The following is a 14,697-nucleotide window of genomic DNA, read 5'->3' on the forward strand; positions in this document are numbered from 1 at the left end:
CTCAGCACAAGCTCTTTCCCACAGTGCGCGGCACCCCTGGCTACTCCTAATGGTGCACCAGGGAGCCGCGGCTCGCAGTTTGGGAACCACAGCACTAGATTAGGACTATACACAGATCCCCTACTACAGAACTTAAGTTAACATTTGTTTAGAGGTTCAAAGGGAGGACTCCATTAGTCTGGTAAGGACTACATTGAGATTCCACACTGGAGAGGATGGAGTTCTTGGTGGAATTCTTTTGAATCCTTCCATAAAAGCTTTGCTAGCAGGAACCCTAAACAAAGACAAATGCCTTTTGTAGGAAGGCCACTATGGCAGCTAGATGTAATTTTATAGATTTATGAGCTAGGTTACATGGTTGTAGATGCAAGAGGTAATAGATGTTTTGAATGGAAGCATCTGGTGGGTTGATTTGAATATGTGAGCAATAAATGACAAACCTCTTCCATTTTGCCGCATGGTAGAGTCTAGCTTCTGTGATAATGTTCACAGTCTGGCAGAAGATGAAGATAGCCAAACTCTAGGATTTCAGGAACCAGATCGCCAAGATTAAGCTGATGGGCATCTGGGTGTCCTATCTCCATATTGGAGTGCGAAGCTTGGGTGAGGTGCAAGTTGATGTGGCACTACTGATAGTTCCAACAGTTGTGAACCTTGGTTGCCTGCCCATGTTGGAGCAACTAAGATCATTGTGAGGGAGCGCAGTTAAAGTTTAATCACTAGTAGTGGGAGGTGGAAAAGCGTAAGCAAATTTGCCGGACTAATTCAGCCATAGTGCATGCCTTTGGGATACTGCATCCTCAACTAATTAAGTTCAGGTTTGTCAGAAATAAAGTTATAAATATCCCATTTGGATGTTGACAAACACATACATGGCTTTTTAAAAAAAACGAAGGGGTATTCGTAAGTCAATCTTACGAGATTGATTAGTAATGCCTCTGGAACTAGGCTATTCCAGAATGCAGGGCCCATGGACGCATGTGCTTCAAACAAGTGAAGCCATACTGGCCTCACTCTTCAAATCAGTTCATAGATCACAGGCTCCAAACGAAGTCGGGACTAAAAAAAAGCCAGGAATACGAAGAAGCTTGCATTGCTGCTACCTGCCTAGTGGTCTCCTACCTCCCAAGGTAAGTCCATGATAGCAAAATTCCAGCCAGAAAACGGATCGGCCTTAACCAGTGCCCTGCTGCAGGCATCACAATGACTCCTCCTACTTGAGCTCTCCTCAGCATTTGACACCATCAAACATGAGAACCCAATTGAGCTGTTAAACACCAGAATGGGTCTATCTGGGACTGTTCTCAAATGGTTCACTTCCTTCTTACATAACCGATCTCAGAAGTTTAAGATCAACGTGTTGTCCTCATCTGTACCTGTAACATTAGGTGTCCCACAAGGATCTTTCCTATCCCCCCACTTTGTTCAACCTAGTCATGGAACCACTCACCACCTTGCTTCAAGCATCTAATGTACACTTTCACATGTACGCTGATGACACTCTACCTCAAACTAGAATCCCCGGAAGACATCAAACTTCTGAACTCCACGCTCAGAAACACCCAATCATGGTTGGCCGATAATCACCTCAAACTTAATGCGCAGAAAACAGTTCCTTCTGATCTCTCCTCTCGTGAAAATCTCCACCACCCAATCCTGGCAGAAGCACCTAACCGCACTCAATATCCAACCCACCATCGTGGACTCAGCGAAATCCTTAGGCATCACACTGGACGCCAATCTCAACATGCAGCAGCATATCAGCAAAGCAACTAAAGGAGCTAACTTCCAAATCAACACTTTGAGGAAACTTCAACCCTTCTTCCCTGCTAAGGACTTCCAAACCGCAGTACAAGCCCTAGTCATCCCACACATAGACTACGGAAGTGTGGCTCTCAGCGGTCTCCCCCCCCCCCCCCCCCCCCCCCCCATTTACAACCGCACCACTAAGAGCCTCCTTGAACACCGCTGTGAGACTGATCACTGGATCAAGAAAACATTTGCATATTTCCCCTGACTCAAGATCCCTGAACTGGCTGCCTTCCGAAGCCAGAATACAGTTGAAACTTGCCTGCATGACACATGGCTGTACACCACAGGTCACCCAAAAGTTGACCGTATCGGGAGGTTCGAGAACCAATAGAAGTCCAAAAAATCTCCTCCTGAAACCTCGAAGATTCTGGAAGGAAAAACATACAAACGCTCCTTCTCAGGAATGGCACCTAGGATCTGGAATGCACTCCCACCCGAAACGAGGCTGATCTCCTCCACTGCATTTTTTAAGGAAGTAAAACCAATACTAATGGCTAAATTCACCTGAACTCTATTTTGGTCCGAACGAAGACCTTACACCGACTCTGTATTAGCTGTTTATTTGATTATCTACATGTATTATGCTTTTATCCAATTGCGATCTTATTTTGTTACTCACGTAAGTAATCCATGTTTCAGCCTATGAGAGGTTACCTTATGTGCAAGAATAGCAAAGAGTACATCGCACACTGGGAGAGCTTCATCAAACCTGCATTCAGGGTTGCAACCTCCCAAAACATTCATGAACTTTTGAGAGCTAGTTTGTGAACACTTAAGGCAATGATTACCGTTCGCTTTAATCAAGAAAAAAATGAAGTTGTCAAAAAAAACTTTATTTTACAGGACAGAAACCACCATTTTAATTTGGTCTGATCGAGATTGATACTGGACAGCCCGATTAAACATCCCGAAATACATACTAGCATTTGCCAACCTTCCTAATGAGGGTGGTGTCATTATCTAGCGAGGGCACACTGGCTTGTGGGGAAAAAAGCTGATCTCTATTGATGTGACAGGTTTGCTGTGTCTGCTATCCAGTAAAGCCAAGGTATCCAGACTCAGCCTAGGGGTCCCAGGTTACTTTAGTATGCCAGAGAATACTGCAGTGAAACACGATGGTAATTAAGCGTCCATGTTAGCTTTGGTAGACCAGTAGACGGCTCTTCTGCAGATTCAACGGTCCCAGTGCCTAAAAAAAGAGAACAAACGTGTTTGTTTGGGGAAAGACCAGCTACAAAATACCCATTACACACTCCAGAAGAAAAGCCTACTAGTCTGATAAATTTGTTTATTAAAAACCAGCAATCCACCAGAACACAATGTTAAGCGCTAAATATAAGCTTTCATAAAATGGTCTGTTAGTAACGCTTGACCAGACACGCTGCAAATTTCAGACCTTTAAGCCACATGGTCATCCCATTACACAGCAAGGGGTGGGGAGGGACATGACAAGCACCATGCATTGTAAGATGGCTTCAAAGGGTGAAGGTCTCAGATGGTAGTGCATGTACACGCATCTCATGGTCGTGAGACTCGAATTAGACGTTTGCCACATCACCGACCTTCAATAGGAATACAAAAGTAGAGTAAAAAATAAAGGCACTTACCACAGAAATAACCTGTTCTTGGCAGAAATCTCAAAGGTTTCATCGTTCAGAAGAAACTGCATGGAAGTGAAACTGAAAGTTACGAGTGATCAATCTTAAACTAAGACTTCGCATCAGAGCTCAGCTTCAGAAGAACAAGCTTCAACACATGCACAGCAGAACCACTGGGTGAACAGGCATCAGCAAAGCCATATGGCATTATCGTCACAGCTCCTTTAGGAACTAGGAAGACCATCGTGAGAAAGACATCACCTGCCCAACTCCAATCAATCCCACTACCACAGGATTAGTTTCATCCAGCTGCATTGTAAAGGACGCAGTCTTACCTCCCAGAGCAGCGATGGGTCTAGGATGACTCCCTCCTTCAGTGAACACCTTCCCCGGACCAGATCCCTACGAGTGCAAGAGCAGCATGGATGAATACTTTGAGTCACATAGCACATCTCAGAAGTACAACAGTACAGTTTAACCACATACAGAAGCCAGCATCAGTAAAGCCCTTGGGCATTATCGTCACAGCTCCAGGAAGCTTAGAAGACCATCGTGAGAAAAGCATCACATGCAGCTTCAGGTCAGAACATACACCTCTAAACAGAGACAACACAAACTTAGACCATCTCTGGATGCTCTTAAACATGTCACCGTATCTAAAGCACACAAGAATATTTAGCCTCACGCAGTTGATGATCTGATGTAAACATGTGTTAAGCTTCGAGTATTGACATTGAAAAGATACTGTCTTGGTAGCCAATTGAGTCACTCAGTAAACTAATGTCCCACATAATTTGTGTCATTAGTTATGAACCCAGTTGTTGGTGTTTGGAGCCTACAGAAACAAGCAAAGTAGCACCCTCCATATTTACCTTCCAACAGGCCAGCCTCACAGCATGGGCAGCGTGGTGGCTGCACGTTGATGTTCCTCAGCTTGTAGGACAGAAACCTTAGACAAAAAAAAGGCACACGACAATCAGTTGCAGCATTTCCCAGGTTTGCCCATTTTAAATAAATTCTACCCATGTGTCAAAAGTTCTGGAGCAGCAGCCAGCCCAGTTATTCTACTGAAGGCCATAACGAACCAATCAATGGCTGACGCGATGACAGAGCAGGAAGGATTCCCTTAGCCTCCACCCCAGCCTGACCAAGAGGCACAGACCTCAGCAGTCAGATCCATAGAGGTTGTCGTCACTAGTCTCTGGTTCGGGATAGACTCATCACTGGTCTGCTTGAAGGGGAAGCTGGGGAATGCATCAAAAGCAACGAGGAAACAGTTTGTACCTGTGAGCTGCAGATCAGTGCTCCTTGCGACCATCCTGGACCTGTATCACTGCAAGAATAAAGAAGCATTTAGCATCAGCTCCTGCCAGCAGATGGACATGTGCAGTGAAGGCCAGTTATACGTCATAGGAAAACAAAGATCAGCAAAAACAATGCAGACGCATTTTACAGCACTAAAATAAGTTTGGCATAATTTATATGATTATGGAATTCTACAACCCCGTAAAAGTACTAAAGCACAAAATGTAGGTTTTACTATGGTCCGAGCTTCATATCAAAATTAGATACATTGGATTAATTTTGGCTATGCATTTTAGGGGCTTATTAAGAGTCTGGCAGTCCACTCACAGGCCAGAGATCCATGGCTGATCTCTGCCAGAAGCATTGGTCCGTGCAGGAACATGTTTTACCATTCCCATTGCGGAGCCCATTTTAAAAGGTACTGCAGTAACACCAAAGTACTGCCCTCCAGTGACAAAAGTCAATCTGGCAGGTGGTTGGCTTTCACGGTGTGGGAGCATGGTAGCAGCCCTGTTCCGACTGCCAAAGTCGAAAGGCCCCTAGAGTCTCCAATAGAGTAAATCCACGGGCGACCATAGGCTTACACTATAGCTTACTTAAAGTAGGTCCCGTTTAAAGCAGGTCGCTCAAAGTATGGCTTGGAAGAATTGGGCAATAATATTTCTCTGAAACTCACGTTAACGTGAAGGTGTAGCCATAATGCAGTTTTTAATTTGGTCCTTGAGCAAATGACTATTCACACTTGGCAACTCTAACCCTCGACTCCGATGCACCAACCCACAAAAAACCTGGCCTAGAATGTACTCCAGAGCAGAAATACTTCCGGTATAAGGTGTTGCTGGTACCAAAGACAGCCTACACCCTAGCCGTCTCCGGAGCAAGAGGCACAGACCTCAGCAGTCAGATCCATAGAGGTTGTCGTCACTAGTCTCTGGTTCGGGATAGACTCATCACTGGTCTGCTTGAAATGGGGCTGGGGAATGCATCAACAGCAACGAGGAAGCAGTTTGTACCTGTGAGCTGCAGATCAGGGCTCCTTGCGACCATCCTTGATGTATCACTGCAAGAATAAAGAGGCATTAGCATCAGCTCCTGCCTGCATGGACACGTGCAGAGGACGGCCAGTTATTCATAGGAAATCAGATCCGTAAAGCCAATGCAGACGCATTTCATTCTAACACTACAAAACGCCATTGGTGCATAATTTAATTGAAAATATGGAATTACACATAAGCAAATTACACGGCGGACATGCCTCGATAGCACACTTTTGATGCCAATTTAGGATTACAATTTGGGTTTTGCATCTTAGCGTCTCCAGTAGACTTCACCCACAGGCAATTCTAGGTTTCACTTTATAGCTCACAAAACAAAGTGCCAGGTTTAAGACATGCCGCAGCTAAAGTGTGGCTTGGCAGCGTGATGTCATGGTAGTTTACATTTAAACTTCATAAAGGACATTAGGGCGTAGCCAGAAAGCACCCTTGTCGTAATGTTTTCCTAGAGCAATATAACATACATAGCTTACAAGATGGCTGATGCAGTCAAGCAAACAGGGCTTGAACAGCTAGGTAGCATGGACAGACGTACATTCAGGTTACTCTCGTGTCTCCACACTTTACAACTCAATAAAACACTTAGATCCAGATGCACCCTTCCTCTAACAAGGTCTGGCCTCTTAGCGCGCACAAAAGAAACAGTGGCCGAGTAGAAGGTGTGGTGGGTGTCAGGACTGGACCTAAACTCCAGCCGTCTACTGAGCAAGGGGCAGACCTCAGCAGTCAGATCCATAAAGGTTGTCGTCACTAGTCTCTGCTTCGGGATAGACTCATCACTGGTCTGCTTGCAAAGGGGGCATTTCAAAAGCAACGACGAAAGTGTTTGTACCTGTGTGATGCAGAGCAGGACACCCTGGGACCATCATGGACCAGTAGCACTGCAAGAATAAAGAGAATAATCAGCTCCAGGCCTCAGCAGCTGGACACTTGTAGAGAAGTGACAGTAATTTACTCATAGGAAATACAAAATGGGCAAATCCAATGCAGACGCATTTCTTTAACATCCATTACTAAATGCTACTTTTGCATAACTTAGCACAAAAAAAATTGGAATTACACAAAAGCAAATTACACTACGGTCATGGCTCGATTGGTTTTACTTCGGATGCAAATGTAGGATTACATTTTGGGTATTGCATCTTGGCGCCTCTAGTATTTACAGTATAGCTTACATAAATGTACCAAAGCAATGAAGTTATCTAAATCCACGCAGGGCGAAATGAGTGGGACGACAGGACCTCAAAAAGAATGTTCTGGGAAAAGTGACATTTAGTGTGGAAATGGGGCAATCTTTGGCACACATGATTGGGACAGGTAGTTTCAGCCTAGATTGAGGAGGACGACCCATTCCTTTTATGACAGACTTGATCTAGAAGATCTAGTCATGGGTGGTAGAGCTCCTGGCCTGGATAGTATACTGGCTGACTTTTCTGCACCACAGTACAATGATAAAGTGAGATTGTTTGCCAATGCAATAGCCCGCAGACGTTCCTATACTGGAGCTTGAGATGTTCCGAGCGAATACCGATTTTTAGAAAAGTAACTGATGGTACCAGGAAATTATAGGCCTATTAGTCTAATTGATTCAATACAATAAGTTGTGGCACGCTTATTACTTGCCAGGTATAGGAATGGATTTCCACAAAAAATACTTTCCATTTTGGAGGACGAGTTCGTATTAACAAAGCATGGTTTCTTCCTACTTTATTGGCAGACTGTGGTGCTTGCCAAGGGCATTGTGTATTCTGCCTTTAGCAATCTTTAATCTGTCTTTGATCTAGTCTCGCACAAGTTGTAGATGGCACTACATCCTGGGTATGCCCTTGGGTCCACTTTGCTCAATAGTTCACCTTCATGGAGGGAATTTTGCCCAAGTCCAATGGGGTGCTCAGGGTGATATTTAATAGGAAAGGAGATTCATCTAGTGTCCTAGCCCAGCCCCCCCCCCCCCATCCTTTGTTTATGAATGGTCTCCCAATCTTTGGCTAGCTGTCTATCAAACTGACTAGTAGGTTGATGGATTAGCATGGTTTGCAGATTAAAAGTATCCACAAACATGAAGGAAGGTAATATCCAAATCACTAGTGGGTGGCAACATGTGCTGGTCTGCTTTGAATTCTGCACATCTAAGTCTTGTCAATACTGCCTAAATGAAATTTATGCAGTACAAAAGGGGTGGAGATGGACGGAGCATCTGAACCAACCACTGTGAGAAGGTGGCCTGATATGCAGTGCTCACTATTCTAGTGAAGGGTGATTACACCACCTTGCCCCAGCTGTTGTGCAGCCAGTTGTGTCAGATTTAGATGGCCAGCCAGGGGTGGCATAATACATGCTGGAGCCCCTGGGTACACCTATGCCCCGAGTTACAGGGTCTGATAAGGTGGCCCAATACCAATTGGTAAATACACCTAGGGTACACGTTGTAATTTAGTGAGAGAACAGCTAGGCTGTGGGTCTGATTGGCAGGCCCACAGCCAGAGAAAGTCGTAAACCAGTGAAACAAAAGCAAAAAATCTGGGTGATCATAGGATTGCAAACCCCACTCTCCTACAACCACACTCACACCCAGTCAACAGATCTGGGTTTAATCCATCACCGTTCTTTAGCACACTCTGATTTGTATATGACCATGTCTGAACTGGGGTGGCAGTCTGACACTGTGCCTCATGGGAACAGTCCAGCCCGACGAACTAAAACTGAAAACTGAATACTTAGGGTGTGGTGTAGCCAATACACCATCGTAATGTCTTCCTTGAGCAATAGATTATACATTACTTACAAAATGGTTGCTGGGGAGTCGAGTAACAATGGCATTAACAGCTAGGATAGCATGAATAGTGGTACATACAGGTTACACTTGTGTACACATGTGAACCCTTGCCCCTCACTAAAGGCCTGGCCTCTTAAAACTCACAAGAACAGAAACTGTGGCGCAGTATAAGGCATGGTGGGTTCCAAGACTACACCCCAGCTATGCCCTGAACAAGGGGCACAGACCTCAGCAGTCAGATCCATAGAGGTTGTCATCACTAGTCTCTGGTTCGGGATAGACTAGTCACTGGTCTGCTTTACGGGGGAAATGTATTAAAAGAAACGATGAAATAGTTTGTACCTGTGTGAGCTGCAGATCTGAGCACCTCGGAACCATCATGGACCTGCATAACATTAAGAATAAATTACATTAGCAAAGCTCTTGTGACCATCAGCTGGTCACTGGCACAGGAACGTCTCAGTAACTAAGCAATTTCATAGGAAATCAAACAATGTAGGTAAAATCATCATTGACGAGGCAATTAAGATAATTAGCTCCAGATATTGGGGCGAGGGTGGGACTACCTTAGAAGGGACATCGGCGATGATACTCAAGCACGCCCTCAGCGGCAAAGTTTCTGGAGAAAAAAAACACATTCTAAATTAGTGGCAGAGCAACTTTATACAAGGAACAACCCCACTTCTGAAGTAGGGAAGAGTATGCAGACATCTAATTGCAGTTTAGGTACAAAGTACACCAAGGAGACCATTTTAATGCAAGTGAATATTGTTCATCCAGTTAGCTGCTAAATATAAAGCGATATTTCCCGCTGCTAAATAAAAAAAAAAGGGATATTTCCCGCTTCTTCACATTTGCGAAGAACTGGGCTTACAGGGAAGCACTTGTGTGCATTACTGTTAAACTCAGCACATCAAGGGAATAATATGTGAATGTTTATGGGAAAGATGAGTTTCGGAACTAGTTCATGTAGCTATGAAACTTAAGACCAAGAGGGAAAAATCTGCCACGGTCACACGGCGAGGCATGAACACCAGATGTCTGCATAGCCCTACCAAACCCCAAGTGAAGGTGGATGGGGCACCCAAGTGGTGTTTAGTACATACAACTTAAGGTTCTTATCCCCCGAATTCAGGTTAATCACAGACTATTATTGTAAAACGAGCAGAATACTTTAGCACTTTAAAAGTGAGCTCTTGCTTTTAAGTGGGTAGGTGAAGTACAAAATAGGTTGTCATGGTAGTCGACGATAAAACAATCTTTTACAGTCAAGCTAAAAAACACAACGTCTCATTTTGTAAAATAACTAATCGTCTACGTTTTGTGAAACGGAACGTCTGAGTGTTTGATTGCACAAACCGCATTACAAAGAATTGGACCTACAAGGTGCAAAACCTTGCCTATCTGCATTAAACTCATCCTCTTCCACACCCGCGCCCAGCCCACAGACTGAAGGATGGAGGTAGCTTGCAAGGAAGAAGGAACAATAAACACAATGCAAATCACCCAGATACTAAGGAGAGAAGCAAGGAAAAGACGGGACAAGTCTCAGATGGTAGTGCATGTACAGTATCTCATGGTCGCAAGACTCGAAAACTGACAATATCAAATCACAGACCAGTGCAGTCGCAAGAGACGGACACATAGTTTTAAACTTACCAGTATGGCAGAGTTCGCAGGGCTGTAAGAAACTGCACTGGCCAACAGCAAACTGCAAAGAACAAATCGCAAATATGTTTATAAAATGTAGAAGACTGACACTCAAATGTAAATTTGGCATTACTACACCAACCTTCCAATTGAGAATACCATAGCCAGACTCATCAGGAGGAAAAAGCCCCCGAAATTGTGGATGCCTAGGCAAACGACAACTGTAGCAGAAATGAACGGAGTTCTTTGAAATGCACGGGTAGGGTAACCTACACACCACCACATTAACGACAGCACCAAGATTCAAGAGAGCCTGAAAAACAAGCCCACAATACTACACGTCCAGGCATCAGCAATGCCATGTGGCTTTCTCGTCACAACCCGCGGGCAAGCTCAGAAGACCATCGTGAGAATGTACATCATTTGCCTGACCCCCTGACCTGAAGGGACATCCACTTCCAGGCAAACGCAGGAAGATTGGTAGCTCTGGAGCACTTTATTACACAAACCAAATGATCGATCATACCTCAAGCCGCTCTCTCCAGCCAACTTCTTTATATCCATCTTGTTCCATTGATGGGCATTCCTCTTGGTTAACCTGTGGGTGGAACACGCAAGAGTTAAAGACAAAAACTAAAGCCTCAAAACATGTCTGCCACAGTGGGCGCACACCGCTTTCCTGGTAAATGCACAATAGGAGAGTCCCTCAGTCTCTGCGTGTCAAGTCACAGAGGTGCACTTTTCTCAACATAAAATTTAGAGCCCACCACGTCCAGTCTTTTGCAACTATTTTAATTAATTGAAATATTAGAATGTATTCATTCACTGGGCTTGTGGGCAACTGCCCTATAGAATGGATTATTGGCGCCCAAACTGGTTTATCTACATGAATTGCACCCGATGACCCCAGTGCAAAGACACAGGATTGCTATGGGGAGGAACACGAGGCCTTTAAAACTGCCCTGCGTCCAATGGCCGCAGTTGGACAGCGCATGGAAGTGCTCTGTAAGGATACATTTTCAGTAGTCGCATTAACCCACTGAGTTCTCTTCAAATCAGGATGTATATGGTGAAATATAAAGGGTCGAGACACTGCCTTTATGCAGGTTGGGAAGAGCTTCCCACAGCAGTGCGCACTACTATCGCTTCCGTTCTCTTTTTATCCAAAGTATCCCAGAGTTAACCCAATGTTTGACTCCGCCTGCTGCCCCACAACCTTCGTACACGTCGGTGCCGGTATTGCCAATACCCACCACAAACCCAATGTCCTGAGGCCCCCAGACGGAGCCGGGCACACTAAGAGCATGAGCCCCAGGTAGGGCGGCGCCCTCTATCGGCCCCCAAGCCCCTTTACTTCTTCGATCGCCGCCACTGGATTCTTGCACTGCCCCATCCTGCTGGTGAAGCTGGAGGCAGTGGGCACCTTGTAGTCCTCATTGGTCTCGGCCACAAATTCCGACAGTGATCTGATCCGGCATCGCCCCGGCTGCAGCGCGACCCCACACAGAAAGGAGACCCACGCTCAACCTGACCTGGAAGCAGGAGGGGAATCACTAGTTCCCGCTCGCAGGGGCACAGCGGGAGGGGGCGGGAAAGGCACGGACAGCGGGAGGGGGGCGGGAAAGGCACGGACAGCAGGAGGGGGGCGGGAAAGGCACGGACAGCGGGAGGGGGGCGGGAAAGGCACGGACAGCGGGAGGGGGCGGGAACGGCACTCACCTGGACTTCCTCCGGCAGCGGTCGGCCGCGGAATGAGCAAATGAAACGTTGACGACCAAAAAAATAAACCCCTCCCACAGCCACCCTAAAAGGGGCTGGATGAGAAAAATTCTCAGGAACGCCCACGAGTCACCTCGCTTAATGACGGACGCCTCTGTTTTCCAATGGCTAGCCTCCATTTATGGAGCTAGCCAATGGGAAACAGAGGCAGAACAAACAGACATACTGCAAAACAAAAGATTGCCTGTGCGAAACGCTGCTTGCGCAGCTTTCGGCAGGCGAAACCTAAAAAGACTAACTACAGGCCCCAGAGCAGCTGTAGGATTGCCTGTTCTGTGCATTAAAGGAAGCTTACATTGTTGCAACCTCTGCTGTATCTGTTTATGGTCAGTTAATGACACTTTGAGAAACTTTCAATTAAGAAAATGCTAAAGCATCTTTTATTCCCTCATCCTGTTAGTTTCCCCACCTATTGTTGCTGCCTTGCCTCTTCAGAAATAGTATTTCTCCCCTTTCTGCCTCTTTGTCCTGCTTTCCTTTTCTTCCCCTTTGATTCTTTCACACTTTGTTCTACTTTGGTATTCAGTCTTCTACCTGCTGCTTGCCCATTTTGTCATACTGAAAGCCTTAATGTGGCTTTTAGTCTGTCTTCAGTATTTCTCTCATCCCAGAAATAAAACTCGTGGCCAGCCCAGTCTGGGGTGATATAACAGGCTCTCTGATGCCCAAGTTGCTGCAGTCTGAGCTGCGATGTTTCGCCGAGGTAGTAAGCGCTTTATCCATGTTATTACAATACAATGAGAGACCTTATTAAAGGTTTTATGATACTAATTTGAGAGGCCTTACTCTACTCGTCACAGACATGGAGAAACATGAGGAACTTCACAGAAGATAAGAAAACAGGTTTACAGTGACGGGGTTAATACATGCTTCCTGAGGGTGAGACTGGGGCCAGGAAACTAATCCTGTCTGCAATGCAGCCTATTTCCACAGCGAGTGCCCACTGAAATTTCTGACAAAATCTGGCAAGTGTTTGTGTTTACTCACACAAACAAAGTGCAGGAACAGCAGCCAGCACATAAATGCACGGGTTGCTTGGGGGATACGAGTTTGACATGTTCCCCTCCTTTACAATAAAGTGACAAGTAACTGAAGCAGGGAGTGTGGAACAAACATACTTCTCTTGAAAAGAGGGTCCCCTAAGGCACAGAACCAGGGAAGCAATAACGCTCAAGTCATTGCTACGAATATAGGCAGATTATACATAAAAGCACATATCTGCGCGTATGGCAGACGTGTGATCTTGGGTCAAACAATGATTCATGCTTTGTAAAGCTTTGCTTGCTGCCCTCAGGCTGACGGTAGGGTAGCTCATCAAAAGACATGCACACAATTTTTTTATTAATTGCTTACATTCTCACAACACTTACAAGCTTCCTCAGCACAAGCTCTTTCCCACAGTGCGCGGCACCCCTGGCTACTCCTAATGGTGCACCAGGGAGCCGCGGCTCGCAGTTTGGGAACCACAGCACTAGATTAGGACTATACACAGATCCCCTACTACAGCAAGTTAACATTTGTTTAGAGGTTCAAAGGGAGGACTCCATTAGTCTGGTAAGGACTACATTGAGATTCCACACTGGAGAGGATGGAGTTCTTGGTGGAATTCTTTTGAATCCTTCCATAAAAGCTTTGCTAGCAGGAACCCTAAACAAAGACAAATGCCTTTTGTAGGAAGGCCACTATGGCAGCTAGATGTAATTTTATAGATTTATGAGCTAGGTTACATGGTTGTAGATGCAAGAGGTAATAGATGTTTTGAATGGAAGCATCTGGTGGGTTGATTTGAATATGTGAGCAATAAATGACAAACCTCTTCCATTTTGCCGCATGGTAGAGTCTAGCTTCTGTGATAATGTTCACAGTCTGGCAGAAGATGAAGATAGCCAAACTCTAGGATTTCAGGAACCAGATCGCCAAGATTAAGCTGATGGGCATCTGGGTGTCCTATCTCCATATTGGAGTGCGAAGCTTGGGTGAGGTGCAAGTTGATGTGGCACTACTGATAGTTCCAACAGTTGTGAACCTTGGTTGCCTGCCCATGTTGGAGCAACTAAGATCATTGTGAGGGAGCGCAGTTAAAGTTTAATCACTAGTAGTGGGAGGTGGAAAAGCGTAAGCAAATTTGCCGGACTAATTCAGCCATAGTGCATGCCTTTGGGATACTGCATCCTCAACTAATTAAGTTCAGGTTTGTCAGAAATAAAGTTATAAATATCCCATTTGGATGTTGACAAACACATACATGGCTTTTTAAAAAAAACGAAGGGGTATTCGTAAGTCAATCTTACGAGATTGATTAGTAATGCCTCTGGAACTAGGCTATTCCAGAATGCAGGGCCCATGGACGCATGTGCTTCAAACAAGTGAAGCCATACTGGCCTCACTCTTCAAATCAGTTCATAGATCACAGGCTCCAAACGAAGTCGGGACTAAAAAAAAGCCAGGAATACGAAGAAGCTTGCATTGCTGCTACCTGCCTAGTGGTCTCCTACCTCCCAAGGTAAGTCCATGATAGCAAAATTCCAGCCAGAAAACGGATCGGCCTTAACCAGTGCCCTGCTGCAGGCATCACAATGACTCCTCCTACTTGAGCTCTCCTCAGCATTTGACACCATCAAACATGAGAACCCAATTGAGCTGTTAAACACCAGAATGGGTCTATCTGGGACTGTTCTCAAATGGTTCACTTCCTTCTTACATAACCGATCTCAGAAGTTTA

At 45.3% G+C, this 14,697-nt stretch overlaps 1 protein-coding gene and 10 non-coding genes across 14 annotated transcripts; all 11 read right to left on the reverse strand.

The window, feature by feature from the left end:
• Positions 1–2,626: 2,626 nt before the first annotated feature.
• On the reverse strand, positions 2,627–12,094 carry LOC147701602 (uncharacterized). Of its 4 annotated transcripts, XM_086930254.1 has the most exons (11): positions 10,723–12,094; positions 10,206–10,257; positions 9,113–9,165; positions 8,889–8,931; positions 6,603–6,651; positions 5,729–5,775; positions 4,695–4,743; positions 4,283–4,359; positions 3,746–3,812; positions 3,420–3,475; positions 2,627–3,001 (listed from the first exon to the last, which is right to left on the reverse strand). In XM_086930254.1, the coding sequence occupies exons 1-7, from the start codon at positions 10,768–10,770 to the stop codon at positions 4,709–4,711; spliced, it is 327 nt and encodes a 108-aa protein (XP_086786380.1). In that variant the 5' UTR covers positions 10,771–12,094; the 3' UTR covers positions 2,627–3,001; positions 3,420–3,475; positions 3,746–3,812; positions 4,283–4,359; positions 4,695–4,708. The 4 variants fall into 4 exon arrangements, with proteins under 4 accessions (XP_086786380.1, XP_086786378.1, XP_086786379.1 ...); XM_086930252.1 differs by lacking the exon at positions 5,729–5,775 and having other exon boundaries at positions 10,723–10,908; XM_086930253.1 differs by lacking the exon at positions 10,723–12,094 and having other exon boundaries at positions 10,206–10,447.
• Positions 3,298–3,377, reverse strand: LOC147701603 (small nucleolar RNA Z195/SNORD33/SNORD32 family). The gene has a single exon (XR_015298758.1). It is a non-coding gene; the product is annotated as a small nucleolar RNA Z195/SNORD33/SNORD32 family (small nucleolar RNA).
• On the reverse strand, positions 3,590–3,676 carry LOC147701604 (small nucleolar RNA SNORD35). Its single transcript, XR_015298693.1, has one exon. It is a non-coding gene; the product is annotated as a small nucleolar RNA SNORD35 (small nucleolar RNA).
• On the reverse strand, positions 3,899–3,983 carry LOC147701605 (small nucleolar RNA SNORD35). The gene has a single exon (XR_015298703.1). It is a non-coding gene; the product is annotated as a small nucleolar RNA SNORD35 (small nucleolar RNA).
• Positions 4,571–4,639, reverse strand: LOC147701606 (small nucleolar RNA SNORD50). The gene has a single exon (XR_015298715.1). It is a non-coding gene; the product is annotated as a small nucleolar RNA SNORD50 (small nucleolar RNA).
• Positions 5,606–5,674, reverse strand: LOC147701607 (small nucleolar RNA SNORD50). Its single transcript, XR_015298717.1, has one exon. It is a non-coding gene; the product is annotated as a small nucleolar RNA SNORD50 (small nucleolar RNA).
• LOC147701608 (small nucleolar RNA SNORD50) lies at positions 6,487–6,555 on the reverse strand. Its single transcript, XR_015298723.1, has one exon. It is a non-coding gene; the product is annotated as a small nucleolar RNA SNORD50 (small nucleolar RNA).
• On the reverse strand, positions 8,772–8,840 carry LOC147701609 (small nucleolar RNA SNORD50). The gene has a single exon (XR_015298726.1). It is a non-coding gene; the product is annotated as a small nucleolar RNA SNORD50 (small nucleolar RNA).
• On the reverse strand, positions 8,999–9,066 carry LOC147701610 (small nucleolar RNA SNORD34). The gene has a single exon (XR_015298639.1). It is a non-coding gene; the product is annotated as a small nucleolar RNA SNORD34 (small nucleolar RNA).
• LOC147701611 (small nucleolar RNA Z195/SNORD33/SNORD32 family) lies at positions 10,089–10,167 on the reverse strand. The gene has a single exon (XR_015298766.1). It is a non-coding gene; the product is annotated as a small nucleolar RNA Z195/SNORD33/SNORD32 family (small nucleolar RNA).
• Positions 10,537–10,624, reverse strand: LOC147701612 (small nucleolar RNA SNORD35). Its single transcript, XR_015298697.1, has one exon. It is a non-coding gene; the product is annotated as a small nucleolar RNA SNORD35 (small nucleolar RNA).
• Positions 12,095–14,697: the final 2,603 nt, after the last annotated feature.

Source organism: Lissotriton vulgaris, chromosome 7 (assembly GCF_964263255.1).
Source record: "Lissotriton vulgaris chromosome 7, aLisVul1.2, whole genome shotgun sequence".
NCBI classification, from domain to species: domain Eukaryota; kingdom Metazoa; phylum Chordata; class Amphibia; order Caudata; family Salamandridae; genus Lissotriton; species Lissotriton vulgaris.

Bases quoted from the DNA above. Each gene is read 5' to 3' on its own strand.
- LOC147701602 (XM_086930251.1), bottom strand. From the start codon at position 10,326: ATGCCAAATTTACATTTGAGTGTCAGTCTTCTACATTTTATAAACATA. The intron at 9,166-10,205 runs GTAAGTTTAAAA...TTTTTTCTCCAG, and splicing joins CTGCGAACTCTGCCATACTG to AAACTTTGCCGCTGAGGGCG. The intron at 4,744-6,602 runs GTACAAACACTT...TTATTCTTGCAG, and splicing joins TCCTGCTCTGCATCACACAG to TGATACAGGTCCAGGATGGT.